The 19,945-nt window shown below is 36.0% G+C and overlaps 4 protein-coding genes across 5 annotated transcripts in view; all 4 read right to left on the reverse strand.

Annotated features, from left to right (window-relative positions):
- Positions 1 to 3,657: 3,657 nt before the first annotated feature.
- Positions 3,658 to 4,734, reverse strand: LOC123886167. Its single transcript, XM_045935504.1, has one exon. It carries the CDS (start codon positions 4,732 to 4,734, stop codon positions 3,658 to 3,660), a length of 1,077 nt encoding a protein of 358 aa, XP_045791460.1.
- Positions 4,735 to 5,188: 454 nt separating this feature from the next.
- Positions 5,189 to 6,831, reverse strand: LOC123883664. The gene is made up of 3 exons (XM_045932564.1): positions 5,638 to 6,831; positions 5,467 to 5,555; positions 5,189 to 5,388 (listed from the first exon to the last, which is right to left on the reverse strand). Exons 1-3 carry the CDS (start codon positions 6,815 to 6,817, stop codon positions 5,290 to 5,292), a joined length of 1,368 nt encoding a protein of 455 aa, XP_045788520.1. The 5' UTR covers positions 6,818 to 6,831; the 3' UTR covers positions 5,189 to 5,289.
- Positions 6,832 to 11,775: 4,944 nt separating this feature from the next.
- LOC123886168 (iron-regulated transcriptional activator AFT2-like) lies at positions 11,776 to 12,399 on the reverse strand. Its single transcript, XM_045935505.1, has one exon. The coding sequence runs from the start codon at positions 12,397 to 12,399 to the stop codon at positions 11,776 to 11,778; it is 624 nt and encodes a 207-aa protein (XP_045791461.1).
- Positions 12,400 to 14,137: 1,738 nt separating this feature from the next.
- The window catches only part of LOC123883667 (187-kDa microtubule-associated protein AIR9), a 32,469-nt gene continuing 26,661 nt past the window's right edge, over positions 14,138 to 19,945 (reverse strand). For both annotated transcript variants that reach the window (XM_045932565.1, XM_045932566.1), the window contains 9 exons: positions 19,110 to 19,183; positions 18,848 to 18,986; positions 18,166 to 18,347; positions 17,891 to 18,046; positions 16,712 to 16,843; positions 15,420 to 15,478; positions 14,885 to 14,917; positions 14,634 to 14,765; positions 14,138 to 14,529 (listed from right to left, as the gene is read on the reverse strand). In XM_045932565.1, coding sequence (XP_045788521.1) covers positions 14,353 to 14,529; positions 14,634 to 14,765; positions 14,885 to 14,917; positions 15,420 to 15,478; positions 16,712 to 16,843; positions 17,891 to 18,046; positions 18,166 to 18,347; positions 18,848 to 18,986; positions 19,110 to 19,183 — 1,084 coding nt within the window. In that variant the 3' untranslated portion in view covers positions 14,138 to 14,352. The remainder of the gene's footprint in view (positions 14,530 to 14,633; positions 14,766 to 14,884; positions 14,918 to 15,419; positions 15,479 to 16,711; positions 16,844 to 17,890; positions 18,047 to 18,165; positions 18,348 to 18,847; positions 18,987 to 19,109; positions 19,184 to 19,945) is intronic.

The following is a 19,945-nucleotide window of genomic DNA, read 5'->3' on the forward strand; positions in this document are numbered from 1 at the left end:
CTTTAGAAGCCACAATGCTGCAAGAAAACATGGCTGTCGAAGCCAACAACTGTGAAAATGGCAAATTATTGCCAATGACTCAAAAAATGGACTGCATCTATGATGAAGAACCATTAGGATTTGAGAAAGATCCTTCCAGTTCCAGTCAAAAGATGCAGGCCCAAGATCCTTTGGAAGAAATAGATATTGGAGATGGCTCTATCAAAAGGCCAACGTACATAAGTGCCAATATCCCAAAGGACTTGCGTGATAAACTGGTCGAACTCCTTAAAGAGTTCAAAGATTGTTTCGCTTGGGATTACAATGAAATGCCAGGTCTAGACAGAAATTTGGTTGAACATAGATTACCCATTCGACCAGACAAGAAACCAGTTAAACAATCACCAAGAAGATTTGCACCAGAAATCCTATCTAAGATCAAGGAGGAAATTGAAAGGCTGCTGAGAAGCAAGTTCATCCGGACTGCCAGGTATGTCGAATGGTTAGCAAATATAGTTCCTGTCATTAAGAAAAATGGTTCTCTTAGAATATGTATAGATTTTAGGGACTTAAATAATGCTACCCCTAAAGATGAATATTCGATGCCTGTAGCAGAAATGTTAATAGATTCAGCAGCAGGTTTCGAATATCTTAGCATGTTAGATGGGTATTCTGGATATAACCAAATTTTTATCGCTGAGGAAGATGTGGCAAAAACAGCTTTTCGATGCCCAGGGGCTTTGGGTACCTATGAATGGGTCGTAATGCCATTTGGATTGAAAAATGCTGGAGCCACATACCAAAGAGCAATGAACTCAATTTTCCATGATTTTATAGATACTTTTATGCAAGTATATATTGATGATATTATTGTTAAATCATCATCACAAAATGATCATTTGGTTTGTTTAAAAAAGTCATTCGAAAGAATGAGGAAATATGGATTGAAAATGAATCCATTGAAATGTGCTTTTTGTGTACATGCAGGAGATTTCCTTGGGTTTGTGGTGCATAAAAAAGGCATTGAGATAAACCAAAACAAGACAAAAGCGATTTTGGAGACTAACCCTCCAACAAACAAAAAGCAACTTCAATCCTTGTTGGGAAAAATCAACTTTCTGAGAAGATTCATTTCGAATCTAAGTGGTAAAGCCCAAGCTTTTTCGCCATTGCTTCGACTCAAGAAAGAGGATGTTTTTACTTGGGGGCAGGATCAGCAAGAAGCATTCGATGCAATCAAAAGATATTTATCTAATCCTCCAACTCTGATGCCACCAATTAGAAATAAGTTTATGAAGTTGTATATTTCAGCATCTGATACCACATTAGGTAGTATGTTAGCCCAAGAGGACGAAAATGGTGAAGAAAAGGCCATTTATTATCTAAGTAGAGTCCTTAATGATGTTGAAACTAGATATAGTAGTATTGAAAAGCTTTGTCTTTGTTTGTACTTTTCTTGTATGAAATTGAAGCATTATATAAAGCCTATTGATGTTTATGTTTATTCTCATTATGATGTTATTAAACATATGTTGCTAAAACCAATTTTACATAGTCGAATTGGGAGATGGGCTTTAGCTCTTTCTAGTATTCACTTTCATACAAACCTTTGAAAGCAATTAAAGGCCAAATAGTGGCTGACTTCATTGTTGATCATTCAGCAATCGAATCACCTCAAAATTACATTGCTCTAGAACCATGGACTCTGTATTTCGATGGGTCTAGACATCAACATGGTACTGGAATAGGTATTTTGATAATTTCCCCACAAAAAATTCCTACTAAGTTCAAATACAGGATTAATGGTATTTGTTCGAACAATGAAGCTGAATATGAGGCTTTGATAGCAGGATTAGAAATATTATTAAGCCTGGGGGCAAGAGACATTAAAATAAAAGGTGATTCAGAACTAGTTTTGAAACAACTGACAAAAGAATACAAATGTATCAAAGAGCATTTGATTCGTTATTTTGTCATAGCAAATGCGTTACTAAAACGTTTCGATTCGATTGACATAGAACATGTTCCTCGAATAGAAAATCAAGAAGCAAATGACTTAGCCCAGATTGCTTCACGATACAAAGTGTCCAAAGAAAAGCTAGAACAATTAATAGAAATCAAAGAAAAATTGATTTCTAATGAGCCAATGCAATTGGAATTGTCAATACCAAAACTTGAGGGGGCAGAGATGTCACCAAATGACATAAATAATTCTGATAAAGAAATGAATTATGATGAACTCCAAATTTTGGTCATTGACAATTTAATAGATGGTGATTGGAGAAAACCAATTGTAGAATATTTGGAAAATCCAATCGGGAGTGCTCCTCGAAAGATCAAATATAGGGCATCGAATTATGTGATCATTGGTAATGAATTGTTTAAAAAGACCCTCGAAGGAGTACTGTTGAAATGCCTTAGTGAGGATGAGGCCTACATAGCAATATCCGATGTTCATAGTGGGGCTTGCGGTTCTCACCAATCCGGCCATAAGATGAAATGGCTTTTAGTTCGACAAGGCGTGTACTGGCCATCTATGTTAAAAGATTGCATAGATTTTGCTAAAGGTTGTCAAGAATGTCAAAAACATGCAGGAATCCAACATGTACCTGCAAGTGAATTACATTCGATAATAAAACCTTGGCCATTTAGAGGTTGGGCATTGGATTTAATTGGTGAAATCAAACCAGCATCATCAAAAAATCAAAAATACATAATAGTTGGTGTTGATTATTTTACCAAATGGATCGAGGCTATACCCCTGCCTAACGTTGATCAAGAAGAAGTTATAAGTTTTATCCAAAACCACATTATTTATAGGTTTGGAATTCCTGAAACCATCACAACTGATCAAGGTTCAGTGTTTACTGGTCGAAAGATGCAAGAATTCGCCAGGCAAACAGGGTTTAAACTTTTGACTTCGACACCTTATTATGCACAAGCAAATGGTCAAGTAGAAGCTGCCAATAAAATTATTATTGGATTAATAAGAAAACATATTGCTCAAAAGCCAAGAAATTGGAACAAGACTTTAAATCAAGTCTTATGGGCATGTAGAAATTCCCCTAAAGAATCAACAAATTCTACCCCATTTCGATTAACATATGGTCATGATGCTGTGTTACCAGTAGAAATTTATTTGCAATCTATCAGAATTCAAAGGCAAATGGAGATACCAACTGATCACTATTGGAGTATGATGTTTGATGAATTGGTTGATTTAGACGAAGAAAGGCTAAGAGCGCTTGATACTTTAAGTAGACAAAAAGAAAGAGTAGCAAAGGCCTATAATAAGAAGGTTAAATCAAAAACCTTTGACGTGGGGAATTTAGTTTGGAAAGTTATTTTGCCTATGGACAAAAAAGATAGAGTTTTAGGCAAATGGTCTCCAAATTGGGAAGGACCTTTTAAAATAATACAAGTATTTTCGAATGGTGCGTATGAAATAGAAGAATTGACTTCAGAAAAGCGAACATTGAATATAAATGGTAAGTATTTGAAAAAATATAAGCCAACGCTTTTAGAAGTTAATATTAGCACAGAATAAATATTCGAAACGAAATTGAAATGGCATAAACAAGGTAAAAAGTGCCATAAAAGGCAATTGTCAAAGGTACAAACCAAATAGAAATAAAACCAGATAATTGTTCGAGAATTTAAAAAACATCAACAGAAAATCTAAGACAAACACTTGGATTTAAAATCAGCATAATGGTCCTTGATAAGGCCAACTTCGACAGTCTGGATCTTGATTGCATCTTCGAGAGACTTAATCTCTTCTTTGATCACAGTGGCAGCACTGAAGTGAGAAATACCTTCCTTCGCAGCCTCGCGGATAGATTCTTGAGTGGTAGCAGCAACAGCTTCTTCAATCTTTGTACGCTTTGCTTTCTCTTCGAGAATCTTTTTCTCTCGATCAGCAATCTCGGCTCGAAGAGATTCTATCTCTGCCTCCCACTTAGAAATATTGTTGGTGCATTCTTGAATCCCAAGGCCTGGTTGCTGAACTTGTGCCTTCATTTGGTCAACTTTCGATTGAGCAGCCATGGCCTTCTCGAATAATGCATCATAAGCAGCCTGCTGACCAACAAGTTTCTGAGAGTTGCGTTTGAGGCTTTGCACCGTAGTAGCAAATTGGTCCAAAATCGATTCGAGCTGGATGACTTTCCCTAAGGTTTCGAGATCAGTTTGAGGGTTGTGCAACTTGTTCAAAAAGGATTTATGCTTAAAAGCATTAGCAGGGTGCTCCTCAACTGATGCCAAGATGTCTCCATTGATGAAATCAGTATATAGCTTTGAAATCAGAGAGTCTTGTCGAACAGAGGAATTGATCTCTGAGTCTGAAGCAGTTGAATTACTGGGTCCACTCGAACTTACGGGATCAGTAGTTGTTTTAGAAATCAGAAGTTTCAAAGCAGCCTCAGGATCATGAATTTGCAAGGAAATGAATTCTTCTTCAGCGAGCCCTAGGCTGGCTGACAGCTTCGATGTCGAAGTTTCAGGTAGCAATTCTGATCCACCAGCCTCTGCTTCCTTTATGGCTTCAGAATCAAAATCTTCTTCCTCTGAGGAAGTTTCATCAGCATCGACCTCGACTGTTGGATTTTCGTTCCATTCTTTGAAAGGGGAGGTCTTAGTATCAGTTTCTGCAGATATAGGATGCTCTGGTTGATCTTGAATAGGCTCTGGTATGATTTTTTCAGAAATAGTGGTCTCACTATCTTTAAAGGTATCACCACTAGACCTGTTCGACATAATGTCCTACAAAGCAGAATCGAATATGAGGGAATATGACTTTATTTATGATAAATGAGAAAATGCAAGTAATTCAAGTACCTCTGGATTGATGTCTTGCTGGGGCATGTTGTCCGATTCATTGAGTGTAGCATCAGGCATAGCAACATCTTCTTGAACTTCAGCTTCAGGGGTAGGCTCTTGTTGTTCACTCGAGATCGAAGGAGTTTTAAGGTTGGTTGCAGAGGGATCACTTGAGGACTTTGACTTTTTATGTTTTTTATCCCGGGTTCGATCCTCTGAACTTTTCTTTCCTTCTTTCTTCTTTTCTTCTTTCCTCTTTGCTTTCCTTTCCTTCTTTTCTTTCTTTTCTTTCATCTTCTTTTCCTTCTCTTCATTAGAGAGATCATCAGAAGTAGTTTCTGGGATATTTGTTTCAATAATCACAGGAGGCTGGCTCCTCTTTCTCTGGAAACTTTGTTCTTCTTTTTCCTCCTGCAAATAGAAGTCGAGATAAGAAACATTTGAATTAATGGATTTGAGTTGGGAGGAACTTTGAAAATAAGTTAGAAAAACTTATACCTCTTCTTCGTCACTGACGACTATTGTGTTAGGTTTTGGCTTCTTCGATGGGCCAGTCTCAGTGGAAGGGACGTTGGTTGGTCTTTTACGTGCCTAGAAGAAGTGGGTTAGAAAAATAAAGATTTAACTTAGAATTTTTCAAAGGGAAACAAGTTTCGATTCAGTAAGTACCTTAGAAGGCTCTCCAGTTGTTTCAACTGCCTTTGGTGTTATTTGTTCTTTAACTGTCTTAACAGTTTCTGCAGCTTGTTTCTTGGTAACTAGGAAACATAAGCAAAAGGTTAAATCGAAACAATATGAGAATATTTGGTAAAAGAAAGTGCATATATAAAGACAAGTTACCTGTGGTCTTGACTTGCTGTTCGATTCTCTTTATCTGAGGTCGAGTAAACCCACTCTCCAACCTCGAGATAAGCACCGCATCTCCTAGGTGTTTGCTGTCGAAATAGCGCCTCCACCAGGTGGTAAACTCTTGTGTACAGTAGTAAGAAAGGTTGAAGTCAAATGGCTCGAAGCCATAAACGTTATCACGACTAATCTTCATATACCTTTCATACAAAGTGGAAGTCACAGTAGTCCCAAGCACGATGTTCTTCTTTCTTATATACATGCTCTTTGGTCGAAGCTGCGAAAAGCCAAACTGTCTAGAGACCAAATTCGGTTGATACCCAATTAATGCATATTCAGAAGATAGGGTACCAATTCGAATAGACAAAATGGTAGGATCTAAGTATGCTGTCCAGGTTTCATTTATTTCCTCCTCAGCATTAGGATTCAACACTGGTATCTCTTTGACGAACCAGGAGGGACCAATGGTTCTCTTCACAAATGGAGCATGCTCAGGCTTGAACTGGTCAATGGCTAAGAAAATTTTCATGTACTTCATGAAAAGCTGTTGAGAGTTTTGTTCGAGGGGATTAGGTTGAAGCCTTATCAAGCGGGTGCCTTCAATTTTCCTTTTAGCTATCGAAGCATGATGTTCAGTGGGAATGAACAAACCAAGTTCCTTTTCAAAGGTGGCATTTAACCACAATTGTAATAGCCACATTGGCCCAGCAGCTTGAAAACATCCATCTGTGGCGGCTTTCTTCGATTTCGATTTGGCAGGAACTAAACCTTTTAGGTTATCACAAACTTCCCCAATCGACTCATACAGGGTTGCCAGCAGAAGGCGTCCTAAGGCAAAATGGCATCCTTCATGTATTTGCACAGCCATGGGTATAAATTTCCTAGCAATTTGGAGAGATCGAGAGCAAAATACATAATGGGATAGCCATAGAGTGAGAAAGGCCACATGTTCCTCATCTGAGACTTCTTCATTCTCAGGTCCTGAATGTTTGAGGATAAAGGCAGAGAAGGCGTTTTCCTTGTAGTTTAAAGTGATGTTATCACTAACATCATCAGGGCTGTAAGTTTTGCCAGTGGGTCTTAACCCTGTGATAGCTGACACATCGAACAGGGTGGGTGTCATCATACCACTTTTGAAGTGAAAGGTGTTGGTAGATTTTTCAAAGAAATGCATCGCAGCAATGAGCATTTCAGGTTGGTATTTAGGCCCTATCCTAGAAAATTGTATTAACTCGAAGATTCCATAATCTTTCCAGAATTTGCCAAAAGATTGTTCTATTCGATCAAGCCAAGTAAGGTAAAGGCTATTTCCGTAATAAGGATGGGATCGAAAGGGTTTATAATTTGTCAGCATATATTCAAAGTTATAGGGTTTGCTGTCAAAGATTCTAGGTTCGCAAGTTTCGAGACATGGAAATATCTCATCTACTTCCCTAGTCAAGTTCATATCATCCGGAATCGGACCACCAAAAGCATAAACATTTTTATCAATAGCAAAGGGAATCATTACCTGACTTTCCCAGATTTCTCGATGTTCTTTGCTACCTTTGGGTTCTGGAACATACTTCGTTCCATCGTCAGCAACGGAGAAATCGCTCCATTTTCCAGCAAAAGGGACTTGAAACTTGTTAGATGAAGACGCCATGAAAGTTCTTGGGAAAACGAAAGAAAAGATGTAGATCTGAGATCTTGAAAGATGTGAACTGAAGAAGGTAATCAAAGATCCGGTAAGTTCAGATTTGTTTTGAATCTTTGGTGTTTCAAGATTGGGAGAAAGATTTTGAGAGATTTCTGGAGCGTGAAAAGCTTTGGAAGAAGTTGGAAAAGTTTCAACTGAAGTGACAGAGCTCTATTTATAGGCAATCTTGGATTAAGACAAAATTTAATTAAAAAAAGGGATAAATGCTGAAAAAGCGCCTTTTGTCTGTTCCGATTCAACTTCTCAGGCTGACGCGTGTCCCACTACTCAAAAGGATGCAGAACGTGACAGTTTTGTAAGAAGTGAAACGGTTATCTTCTTAAATGCCATGACATCATCAAATCGAAATAAAAGGAATGGCGTTTGGAAATAGAGGTACTTTGAAAAATGCCAATCTCTTATTTCATTCGAGTCATTCAAATCGAAATAGGCATTTTTGGGGGCAATTTGTTATCCCATATTTTAGCTCAAGGTAAAATATGTTATAATCTCCAGTTCCAAAGACATTTAAGTAACCTTAGTCTTTAATGTCTTCAAAAACAAGAGAGATTCTTTCTCTTATCGTTTAAATGAAGGTTAAGGGTAATGTCTTCAAGAACAAGAGAATCCTAATGGAAAAGCTTCATAGCTCGAGACTGAAGAATCTTTCGATGGAAGCCAATGAATCGAAGTAGTCAAGAACTATGGACTTAGAGCATTTTTTATCATTTAAGTGTGATTCGACTTCGACGGTTACAACGGTTTAAAGGCCTTGGTTCATTTCAAATGCAAGAGGACGCGTGGCTGAAGTTTAGTAGTTTAACGTTAGGATAGACGTTGCTTAGTTTTTCTATAAATAGAAGTATGTATAGTCGAAGTAGGGGTCACAATTCATTTACACAAAATCTCAAACACTCAAAGTATCCATGTTAAGGCGAGAAACGAGTTACTCGAGAAAGATGTATGAATCGGTGAACCTTTACATTTTCTTTGTAACTTTTACATTCTAAATGCAAATTTACTTTTCATAAGTCTTTATTTTCTTAAAGCATTTACAAATTCTGCTTTTCATTAGTTCCCTCGTTCGAGTGAACTTGCTTTAATTGCATTTAACATATGTTTCAGAAATTAAACATAGTGTTCTTTTATAAAATAAGGATGTCTTCAAAGATAAACTTCCAAATTTCCTTTAACAAAATGCATGAACAATTGTCCCGAGATTTACTAGTTGATCTCTCAAGTAATTAATTTAAACTAGCGGTTGTTTACCAAAAATCAGTGTAAACACAAGTGTAAAGGCAGAGTGCCACGCGGTAATTAAAACACAAGCATACACACAGAGCGTCATGAAGTTTAACATGAAAAGCAACAGCGGATTCATTCACACCAAGCATGCATATATATACATATATATATACATAAGCCATATTCATCCCTAAGGATGTCACTTATACAAGCACTAGCATATAAAAAGGTAACACCGATATACGATGTAATCCAAGCGTAATCCCCGACTCGATGTTACATTACCAGAGCATTTACTATTTACAAACTCTAACCAAAAGCTAGTACTAAGAGGAGTAATCTATGCTAAGTCTCCTCACCAAAAGGTACTTCAACACCCAGCTAAAACAGCAGTCTAAACGTCGGCACAGTCCTCAGCCTGAATATCTGAACCCCCAAAGGTCCAGCAAATAACACAAAACAGAGAGTTAGAAAACATAACCGCATATCATACGAGTATAAGAAAGGTCTTACACTTTCGAACTACATCATACATATTCTAACTCACGTCAAAACATCGCACTAAACAATTATAAATTAATAAAGTTGAACACAATTCAACCAAATAAATGTCACATACCATTTATCAAATATATGCGCATTTACCCTAAGGTATCTAATGCCAATTAATTCACTGTCATGCCATCCCTAGACATAACTAAATGCATGTGGTACCAAGGTGTCACACCAACGGTGGACCAAGAACAGTTTTATATCTTGCTGGATATGTCGGAACTTACCGAACCATCTTATCTCCCTTGGATAAGCCAACACAGTTTTATATCCTGTTGGATAGCAACTCCGGACTCATGGATTCATCTAATCCGATCCTCGGTTTCATTATGGACACATAATCCATTTTCGTTATTGGAACCCAAGTTTCCAATGTTCACATACAATCATGAATGCATGTATGTATACACATATCAACCATATGATATTCTCTAGCTCGAAGCTACTCTTTTATGAATGCGGGAACACAAATCCTAACACATTCACTTAACATTGCAAATTAATGCCAAAACATAACATTGCTCACTTTAAGCTACAACTTATTGCATACACGTTTATCAATCATATAACGATTAACAATAAGCATTAATAGTATCAACATGTATCAACAATCATGTAAGGATACCATTAAACCATGTTACAAGTGCCTAATCACACTTACAAACATCAACAAAAATTGCTGTCACAGAGGCCTTCGCTAAGCGAAGCCTTAGCGAGACATGGTGAACCTCACCAGGAAGTCACCTGCTCATGGCGAGCATTGGCGAGCTTCAGCGAACTATTCGCTGAGCGAAGGCTTAGCGAGCCTACGCGAACCTCACCCGGAAGTCACCTGCTCATGGCGAGCATTGGCGAGCTTCAGCGAACATGTTCGCTACAGCGAACTCCTGGTCGCTTAGCGAACTATACCAGAAAAATATCTGTTCTTGAGTTTCAATAAGGCGGTTTAACCTTGAATCCACTCAAAAATTCATTCAAACATGTTATAAATTCTTATAAACAGCTATTCCAAGCATATATGGTATCAAGGAACATTAATCATCCCTTCCAAACATCCAAATACCTCTAACAATCAAAATCATGCCAATTTCTTGAGTTTTAAGCAACTTTCATAAACTTTTCAAACATGATTCAAACACATACATATTTATCATGAAATCAATCTAGTGATTAACACATACAAAGTGATGATGAAGAACATCATACTCACATACAAAAGCTTAATCAAAAGTCTAAAAGAAATTGAGTGGGAGAGTTCGGGAATGGAGACATAGACAATCTCCCCTCTCCTTGCCACTCAAGAATCACGAATTCTAATCTCTTACCTTAAGCAAAGATGATGATCCAAGCCTTCTCTCGCTCAAGCTTTCTCTCTTGATCAAACCCTAGCTCTTGCTCTATCTTGCTTCTAAGACAAAAGATCATGAAATGAGCTAAGTCTCATGACAAGTTTTCCTTAAATACCTCTCCATAAAAGTCATGAACCAAGCCCAATTGGCTTAGGCCCATATGGCCTCTCACGCCCATTAAGCCCAAAACAAAGGTTCTCGCGTCTAATAACTTACGCTTGGCTAAATAATTATTCGTCGCTCACTAAAATAATATAAGCCAATTAATAAATAAAATAACATTTAATAAAATATACGAATACGAAAAATGGGTCGTTACACATTAGAAATGTCTAGGATGACATAGCATGAAGTTGAAGCATTAGATTTGCATTAGGTTATGTGTACATTATATGATAATTGGTATGTGACACATAATTGGAATTGTTTGATGTATTTGTCTACATGATGATGGATAAGTGACATTATTTGTACTTGTTGATGAAATGTCTTTATGTGTTAGACATTAATTGTTTGATGATTACGAATGAAGTTTTATTTCAATTATGTGGTATTCATAAGTAATTGAATATGAAGCATGCTAATGAGTTAGAATATGATGAAGTGTTATGTTTATTTACTTACACTTGGATATTATTTGAGTATGACTTCTAACTCTCTTTTATGTGTTATGTGCTGGACCGTTGGGGGTCCAGATTTTACAGGATATGTGTCTTTCGTTGTTCGAGTCTTTGGTGAAGCTCCGCTCTGATTGTGACACGGGAAAGGGGGTTGTATATAGTATATAGAGTCATTCATGACTCATGTATTTAGATTGGAAAAATGTATCTTTTATAAGGGAATTTATATTGTATAAAACGAGTTTTTATTAAGTAATCATGTTAGTATTATTTTGTAAAGTGGAGTGTAATACCTAGAACTAATATTCTATAAATTAAATTGAAATTTTCCGTTGCGTATTTTGAAAAAGATTTAATAAAGGAAGAATTACTTAAATAACGGGTTCGGGTGTTGCAGTTACCGAGCCAGGCAAAAGCAACGTTGAATGTCTTCTTGGTGAAAGTGAATCCGACTATCTCAAACAGCGGCATTTTGTACTTGTTGGTTTTGTATGTGGAGTCCATCATCAACACAGTATGAAAAGAGTTTAACAACGTTACGAACCTCGGATGTGCAAAGAATATATCTTGAAGATGTTCAACTCCATCTTCAACAATCGTCCGATACTTGAAGAAGTACTTGTTATCGTCAAGCCTTTTGCATAAGTGTTGCATCTCAGTCATGGACGCCCTCATTTTAGCTCTGTACCTATGACGAGCGTTGTACACTTGCTTTGCCGAGGTCTTGTTCTCTGGATCTCTCTCCTTTAATGTGGACAATATGTTTTTTTGGAGCCACCGCATTCCTTGTCATCTCGTCCATAAAATCCTTCTCCTGCGGTTTCAAACGCCCCGCCACGAGATGCCCTTCAAGCCCTTTGTCCAACTCGTGGTTATGCATACCGTTGACAACAGTCAAACGCCATAGTTTTGTTTCCTTGTTGTAATAACCACGAAGTCGGAATGGACATTCGCATTTTCTCGTTCCGGACGAATCGGATTTCAACTTCTTCTTGGCTGGAACATACTTCCCACTACGTTCACACTCTAACACCAATTGAGCCTTTCTCTTTTCGCCCGAATCGGATCGCCTAACTATAATGGCGAACCTTAAACTTTCTGACACACTTCGAGCCCATTTGATCAACTCATCTCTGTCTCTCTTTTGCCTATCAGTCGCAAAGTGAGACGATGTGTCTATTTCTATCGGTTGCGGCACATTAGGAGGATTACTTGGTTGAGCAACAGCTGGAACAATGCCCGTTGCAAAAAGGCCAAGCACAACAGGTCGCCTCGGTTTATCTTCGTCAACTTCGTAAATTTCGCCTTCCATAACTACAACATAAGCAAATGCAAAAAAAAATCAATCAACCACATATAATAGTTACAATCCTATTACAATACTAATTAAACACATAGGACACTATTATGCAATTAGGAGTACAATTTATAAGTCAATATGAAGCCAAGTCAAGCCAAAGGCAGTGGACCAATATTTCGGTTCGTATAACCCGAAGGTCATATAACCTATACTTCGGTTTCCATTAACCGAAGGGTTACTGTCAGAACCCCTACGAAAACAGAGCCTGTGATAGCTAGAAAAAACGAATTTAAATCGGTGTTTACCTGAGTTTTGAGCTTTGGTGCGTGTTGAATCCATTAGATGATGCTCCAATCTTGATTTCAAGCCTCAAATGCGTGAAAAATCGATCTTCTTCCCGTAAGCTTTTTTGATTTTCGTTTTGTGTAGAATAAGAAGTGACAGCAGAGTATTTATATATAGAAACACTTCGGTTAACATAAACCGAAGTAATTCAGCGAGTGGTTTATATAAACCGAAGTCCTTGGCCTGCGGTTCGTATAAACCGAAGTTTTCTGGCAAAAAATTTTTATACCGCAAGGGACAAAATGGGATTTTCTGGGGGTAAAAAAAAAATGAGGGGGAGAGAAAACTTCCACTCGCACAATTGAATAGGCTATATCAATCGATTCATAGATTGGGCTGGGAGATTCAAATCAAATAAGGACAATTTCTGAGAATATGAAGAAGCAGATGAACGCAAGAACGCAGTTACAAGTTCAAGGCACATAAAATAAGATAGAATACACTAGGAAGTCTATGAAACATTAGAAAAAACTCCTTTAACAATCCTGTGATCTCAGAACTTTCTTATCTATGTATGGTTGTTCATCTGCCAGATATTGTTCGGAAAATTAGGATATTCATCTTTACCAGTTGCATTCATGGAGAAATAAGAGAGGAAGAGGGATCTTATTTAAAAAATATATAAAATATTATCGATAAAATATGTTGTAATTGAGACCAATCAAAATTAACGATATTCAATAAAAACCCATAAACCGTTAATTTTGATGGATCTTAATAACATATCAAATAATTTTCGATTTTTTTTAAAAAAAATAATATAGATGATCTATACGATATAAACTTTCAATCCAAGGATCGATTTTATAAAATTCGTATTTATTACAATAATATTGCCAATTTGTACATCATGGAAGACTTGATGAAGTATCAAGTCTACCATATGTTAGAATTGGCCAATAATATGCTTAGAGTATTTTCTCTCGAGCAATTCAAACTATCTAAATTTACGTTTTACTGTCAACTCGAAATATTTATCGTTGTTACTTGTTTTCTTAGGATCTTGACTAATTAATTAAACTTATAAATCTAAAAAAAGTTAAAACTTAGCCATATAAATACTCGAGGAAATGATATCTACTATCACTTTATTATGTCATGATTTTCTATACTTGCACACTTGCATTTAACATGCAACAGCAGACTTCGTAGAATTATTAACCCTACTCAATAATCTACCCTTGAGCGTGGACTTTATCAACAGATGGAGCATCAATCTTGAAGGGAAGTGAAGCAAGTGTGGTGCTAGGACCGGATGCCATCATTGCAGGCGTGACATTGGCGAAGGATATGGATATATTTCACTTCTCAAGTTGACCCAAAAAAAAAAGCTAAGAGCAACTCCAAATTAGTCACATGTCAGGTGAGTCTGAAATGAAAATTATACATGATATGTAGGCAATTCTTGATGTGAAACTCGTAAATGATAATTATCTCATGTAAAAAACAACTTGAATAATTAATGGCCTGAAATAATTATGGCATCAATTAACTTTTCTCTCAAAACAAGACTTTGCACTCAGCAAACCTTGAGTGAGATAACTGGTTTCAGAAACTTGATTTCTAAAATCGAATACGACTATACAATGTTTCAATAAAAAAAAAAAAAAGAAAGAAAAATCATGTCTCTATCTTGAGAAGGGAATTGAGGGAAGTACTGTTGAATCGTTGAGCAAGTCCTCTAATCACAAGAACGATAACATCCCGAATGTGTCGGGACTGCACCATCAAGTCAGCTTCACTCTCACTGTCCACTACTATTTTTAGACGGTGTTGATCATTCCTGAAAAGCTCCACCTGATACATTCAAAGATCAACACAAGTAAATCATGGATGCCATACTCTGGCAGTGACATTACAAAGAGATGAGAGAAAATGTATTTCATGTCACCCACACTTACATGAAATGGAGGGGCATAACTACCACGGATTTCTGTAGTTGGAAAAGAAGTTTTGGTGGCAGGCTTTACCACCTTCACCCTTTTCTTGTTAATCTCAAGTATTCGTCTCTCATATGTGCCCACCGATGAAATCTGAAATATAAATTATCATGTCAAAAATAGAACTACTCCTTTTTGCTTTTCTGCAACTTTTTAAATGAATATATTCCAATTCCAAATGAAAACATCAGAAGACTATTATTAAAAAATACCTTTCTCGAAGTTTGTTCTTTGTCACACAATACCTGCCACAGAAGACAAGCAAAGAGCTTAGCCTATGAAGGGTAAAAACTACAGGAGGGAAAAGATAAACTTGATGCTACATAGCATTTTCCAATGCAATATCTAAGAAAAATCAAACCCATTAATTGGTCTATTTTAATTTGCAAGTAATATTACTTTATCTTTGCAAATGCATTTGAAGGTTAAGAGAAGAAAAAGAAGTGCAGCTCAAAATTGAGGCAAACCAAATCTGAGATGCAAAGCAAACAGACATAAATGACATTATTCATAAATAACAACTAGAAATGAGAAACAAGAGACACAAGCTCCAAAGCAAAACACTACTCAATCATTATATCCCAAAAATAAGCATTTCAGATACTTAGACAATATGGTTTTAACAGCGTGTCATAGTCTTTTGTGAATTATTGAATGCTTCCTTTAGACACCATAACACCAGCAGAACTAGGGAACAGAGTATTTAACTAAATGCATGGCTCCACTTATGTCGAAGATATAACCTACCTCAAATTTCACCGATCCCAGATCAATGTTCTGCTTCACTTCTTTAAGAACATCAGGCTCTGCATGGATTTAAATGTCAGATATAAGTCCAATATTAAAGATGGAAACTTTCTTTTTAAACAATAATGGCATGTCAAGGCCTCATAATAATGATTAATATAGGAAAGAAAACCATTGTTTAAGTGCCTGGTTTGGCAAACACTTAAACTGAAAATGATTCCTAACTGTCCGCGAATCGTATCCACAAAACAAAAAGGGAAAGCTTCAAAAGACATTAGATAATAGAGAAATATGAAAAGTCATGCATAGAACAGAACACCATCAAATTTTGAAATGTTTGCAATTACAATAAAAGATCAGACCACAGTTTCCTTTCCATGGCAATTATTTGGAATTTCCATATCTCATACACTAGGATTATCTTATTCCAGCTGTCTAATCGAGAAACTGAATACATAGTCCAATTCAATTTTTTGTTAAATATGATAGAAACAGTGGACAAGAAATAAATTTTATTGAATCAATGATTTAAGATCTGAGAGAACTCTGCTCCAATTGTTTTCCCCTTCTGCAAAGAATTACTCCATTCACAAAGTCTCCAATATACAGAATGGCCTCCTCTCTTCTTATTTATCCAATTAATACAAGAATAAAAAACTTTTTTTTTTGAAAAAATGATTTAATAAAAAGAAATCTTTTTTGTCAAGATTACCCCCCTCACCTCCCCTTCCCTCCATCTACCTCGAACCAATTGGGCCCTAACTGTCCCTATATCATAACACATTCACACTTCACAATTATTTTCTACCAACTCATTTTGATCTCTATTTACGTATCTAACATGCTATGACTTTAACCATTAATTCAATCAATGGTTTCATTTCATTCATATGCTCTCATTGCTATTAATTATAAACATGTCTTTGATTTTAAGCAATTTTGTATTTTTAAAAATTTATATATGTATAATAATACTTTCCTTTAGCAGCAAATCATGTTATACCACCCAAGTGTTTTAGGGGTTGGCTACCTCATGCAGGATCACAGATCAATGTGTTAGTTGTATTAATGAATTCGAGTACACACAGATATATATATATATATATATATATATATATATATATATATATATATATATATATATATATATATATATAAAAACTAGCAACCAACAAATGTTTGGCAGCTCACCCAACCCAAGTACTATATAATGTCAAAAAACAATGTTAAAGAAAGAATTTCAACTGGTACATCAAACCATGTTATCATTTAGTTAAAGAATTAAAACTTACCAACTGCAATTGGATCTGTGGATACAGAAACTGATTGTCCCTCTACTCCATCCTCTCTTACAGGAGTGTAGATGGCCACCAACCTATAGCCGACATCATCAACGTTTGCTTCATACATTCTGCCTGTTTCTCCTGAAATTTAATAGAAAAAAAGTTTGATAAACATAGATACACAACAGAAAAGAATATTATTCATGTAAGGTTTATCCAGAAAGCACAGGTACAACTTGGCGGCTGCCACATGTCCGTATCTGTGCAACACAGATGATTACTAGAATATAACATGTTAAACAATTAGTAGGTATCCATAGTTACCGCCATGTTATCAAGCCCTTTCTATGCACTACAAAATTCATTTAACAGGATTTTACAGTTTTCCATTTCTATTTTCTAATATTAATAGTTAATAGAGTTAGAAGACAGAATTTACAAGAACAGTTATCTCCTTTTGCCACTGCTATGGTATAAAGTTGTCTGTTTAGCTTCATTGCAGTACTCGACTAATAGTTTTTTCAGAATCTGCTTCTTTCAAATTATTAAGACTACCAGTTAAACAGATTTATTAATTTAGCCTTTTCGTCAATGGTCTATCTTGTCTCCACTTGAGCAATAACAAAAATCACCAAAATGTACCAAGAAACTTATGACTCTTCAATAACAGTTTGTAGATAGATCTAATAGCAGGAAATGGAAAATTTTCAAAAGTCAATAGTTATCCTATTTTGTGGGACTAAACATTTTAAACCACTTCTTGCCCAAAAGACCTGTGTAGTCCTCTGGTTTTGGTGGGTATTGGCTAGTCTGATTTGCTTGTCCTGGATGTGTTTTTCTTATTGTGTTGGAGTACCCAATTATACTCCTATATATATATATATATATATATATATATATATATATATATATATATATATATATATATATAGGAGCTTTCAAGTGAGAGGACTTCGTCAAAAAAAAAAAAGTGAGAGGACTTTTATTGTGAGAGATGAGAGGGTTAAATCATGTCCCTTAGATCAATTTAAATACATACATATTTTTACATCTGCATACATGCAATTATTCTGACTTTTCCATCAATTTAGTTCATCATCTGGTTTATGTATTGAAATTCAATCATAATACTTCTCTACAGTTTTAACTGGAAACACTTATCATAATGAGCTAAAAGATTTAGCATACCTGGTATAGAGATCAGATCAGGACTTCCAACCATTGATCTAAGCCACTGGACTCTACTTTTCCCTTCCTTCCCACCACTATAATTGCCACGAACAGCATAGAGATTGGTATGGAATCCCCTTCCCTCAATCTCAAGCTTGTGTATTCTAGGAATCCCTAAGAATGCACATATAATACTTAGAGCAAGGCAGAAATAATGACAAAAATACACGGAAGAATCAATCATAAAACAGGTATAATGGTAAAGCACAAATACAGGCGTTGTCTCAATGCACCTGGCAATACAGGCGTTGTCTCAATGTATACCACCTCACTCGACCTTCCAAACACATCAGTTACAACACATTCACATTTCAAACAACGGCCAATATCCTCCAACCGCACCCTATAGGAGCAAGAATTTTGATTGGGTAATGGCTCATATGAAAAACTGTCTCCCACTTCTGATGAACAAAACCTGCAATGATATATTGATGGAATACAAATAATGGTTTTCAATTAAAATCATCGCAAGTTTGCAATGATATAGAAATAAATATCACCACAAATATAACATTTACTTGGTAAAAAAATTTAAACCATATATGGAAATATATGCTTATTGATACAATCAATGCTCCTCTAATGAATATATTGTGAAATATGTTTCAGCTTGAAAGACAACGTAGGTAAATTATCATTCTTAAATAAAAAACTAAGTTGCATGGGAACCTTTGTTTTCTTTCTTGGAAATGCTCTTTTCACTCATTTAATATTTATTGTACCTATTATGATATATTTATTACCTACTATATAGATAAATTTGCAGACCATGACCTAGATTTGTGAGCCCATATGAAAATCGTAATTATTCAGATAGTAGTAGTGACTACCAGCTATTATTGTAAATGAATCACTCCAGGGAATAAAAAGTAAATTCAATGAGAAGTATCATCAATGTAAAGTACAAGACCATACCATTGGTATCTTATGTCTTTCTTGTACTTGCTCCAGACATGTTGCTGCATCTCACTATTTGGTATCACTTCAACAGCTGTAAGTATGTCACCTTCAACTGCCTTTCCTGTCAGAGCAAGCATCTCTGCATATGGAAGCTCTAGAAGGCAATGCAAGAACCCAAATTACTTACCAAGAACAACTTTAAAATTTTAAAAAATAAAAGTGCTTTACTGTTCAAAAATATATCCAACTTAGAAAATCACATTTGCACAATGGTTACCTGGGAAAAGAATGTCAGTTGGATCAGATAACCTGAGTTCACCTACAACTGAATCTGAACGAACTGGAGTATATCTGAAAAGATAGAAGAAAATTAGCCCATCATAGAATTTGGGCTCCAGCCCTAACTCAAGCACACAAAATCAACTAGTAAGTTAATGGCTTCCAAAGTCTTATAAGCAATACACCCCCTAACGGGATATCTAGAACGTTGACAAATGTCGGGGGAATAATAGAAATCCTGGCCCAGTAAGAGATCAAACCAGGCTCGAATACCATAGTGTATTTTAGAATGAGTGTCCAAGCTTTTATAAGCAATTATTAGGCAGTAGGCACTATAATCATTGTGGGACCTGAGTTTTTTTTTCCAATACACCCCCTTACTGTACTTGGTAAATAGATAATATGGATGACCCAATGATAAGCTCCAATACCATCTTAGACTTTGGATTGGGCATAACTCAACCCCACAAAACTAACTTGTAAGAGGACTGTTCAAGCCTTATATGCAGTAACAAGGCCCTATCTCTAGTTGATTTGAGACCCTCAACAAGTACCAACAGGATATTATGATTAAAATACATCTTAATTGTTTATCTTGTTGAATTTACAAGGTTTGGGTGTAAAAGGAGTAATGGAGAGGAGCCTCGCAATTGATATTTGGTTGATGTGACACATGATGATGTGATACAATAATATCATAAGCAACCTTTTTACGCAAATGATTAGGTCATGCACTAGTCTATGAAAATAGTACAAGCCTAAGCCTGCTAATAAAAATAATAAACAGATTAGGAAATAGCATTTTAGATAGCATCTATAATTCAAATTAATCCC

The sequence above is a fragment of the Trifolium pratense genome, linkage group LG5 (assembly GCF_020283565.1).
Source record: "Trifolium pratense cultivar HEN17-A07 linkage group LG5, ARS_RC_1.1, whole genome shotgun sequence".
In the NCBI taxonomy this organism is placed as follows: domain Eukaryota; kingdom Viridiplantae; phylum Streptophyta; class Magnoliopsida; order Fabales; family Fabaceae; genus Trifolium; species Trifolium pratense.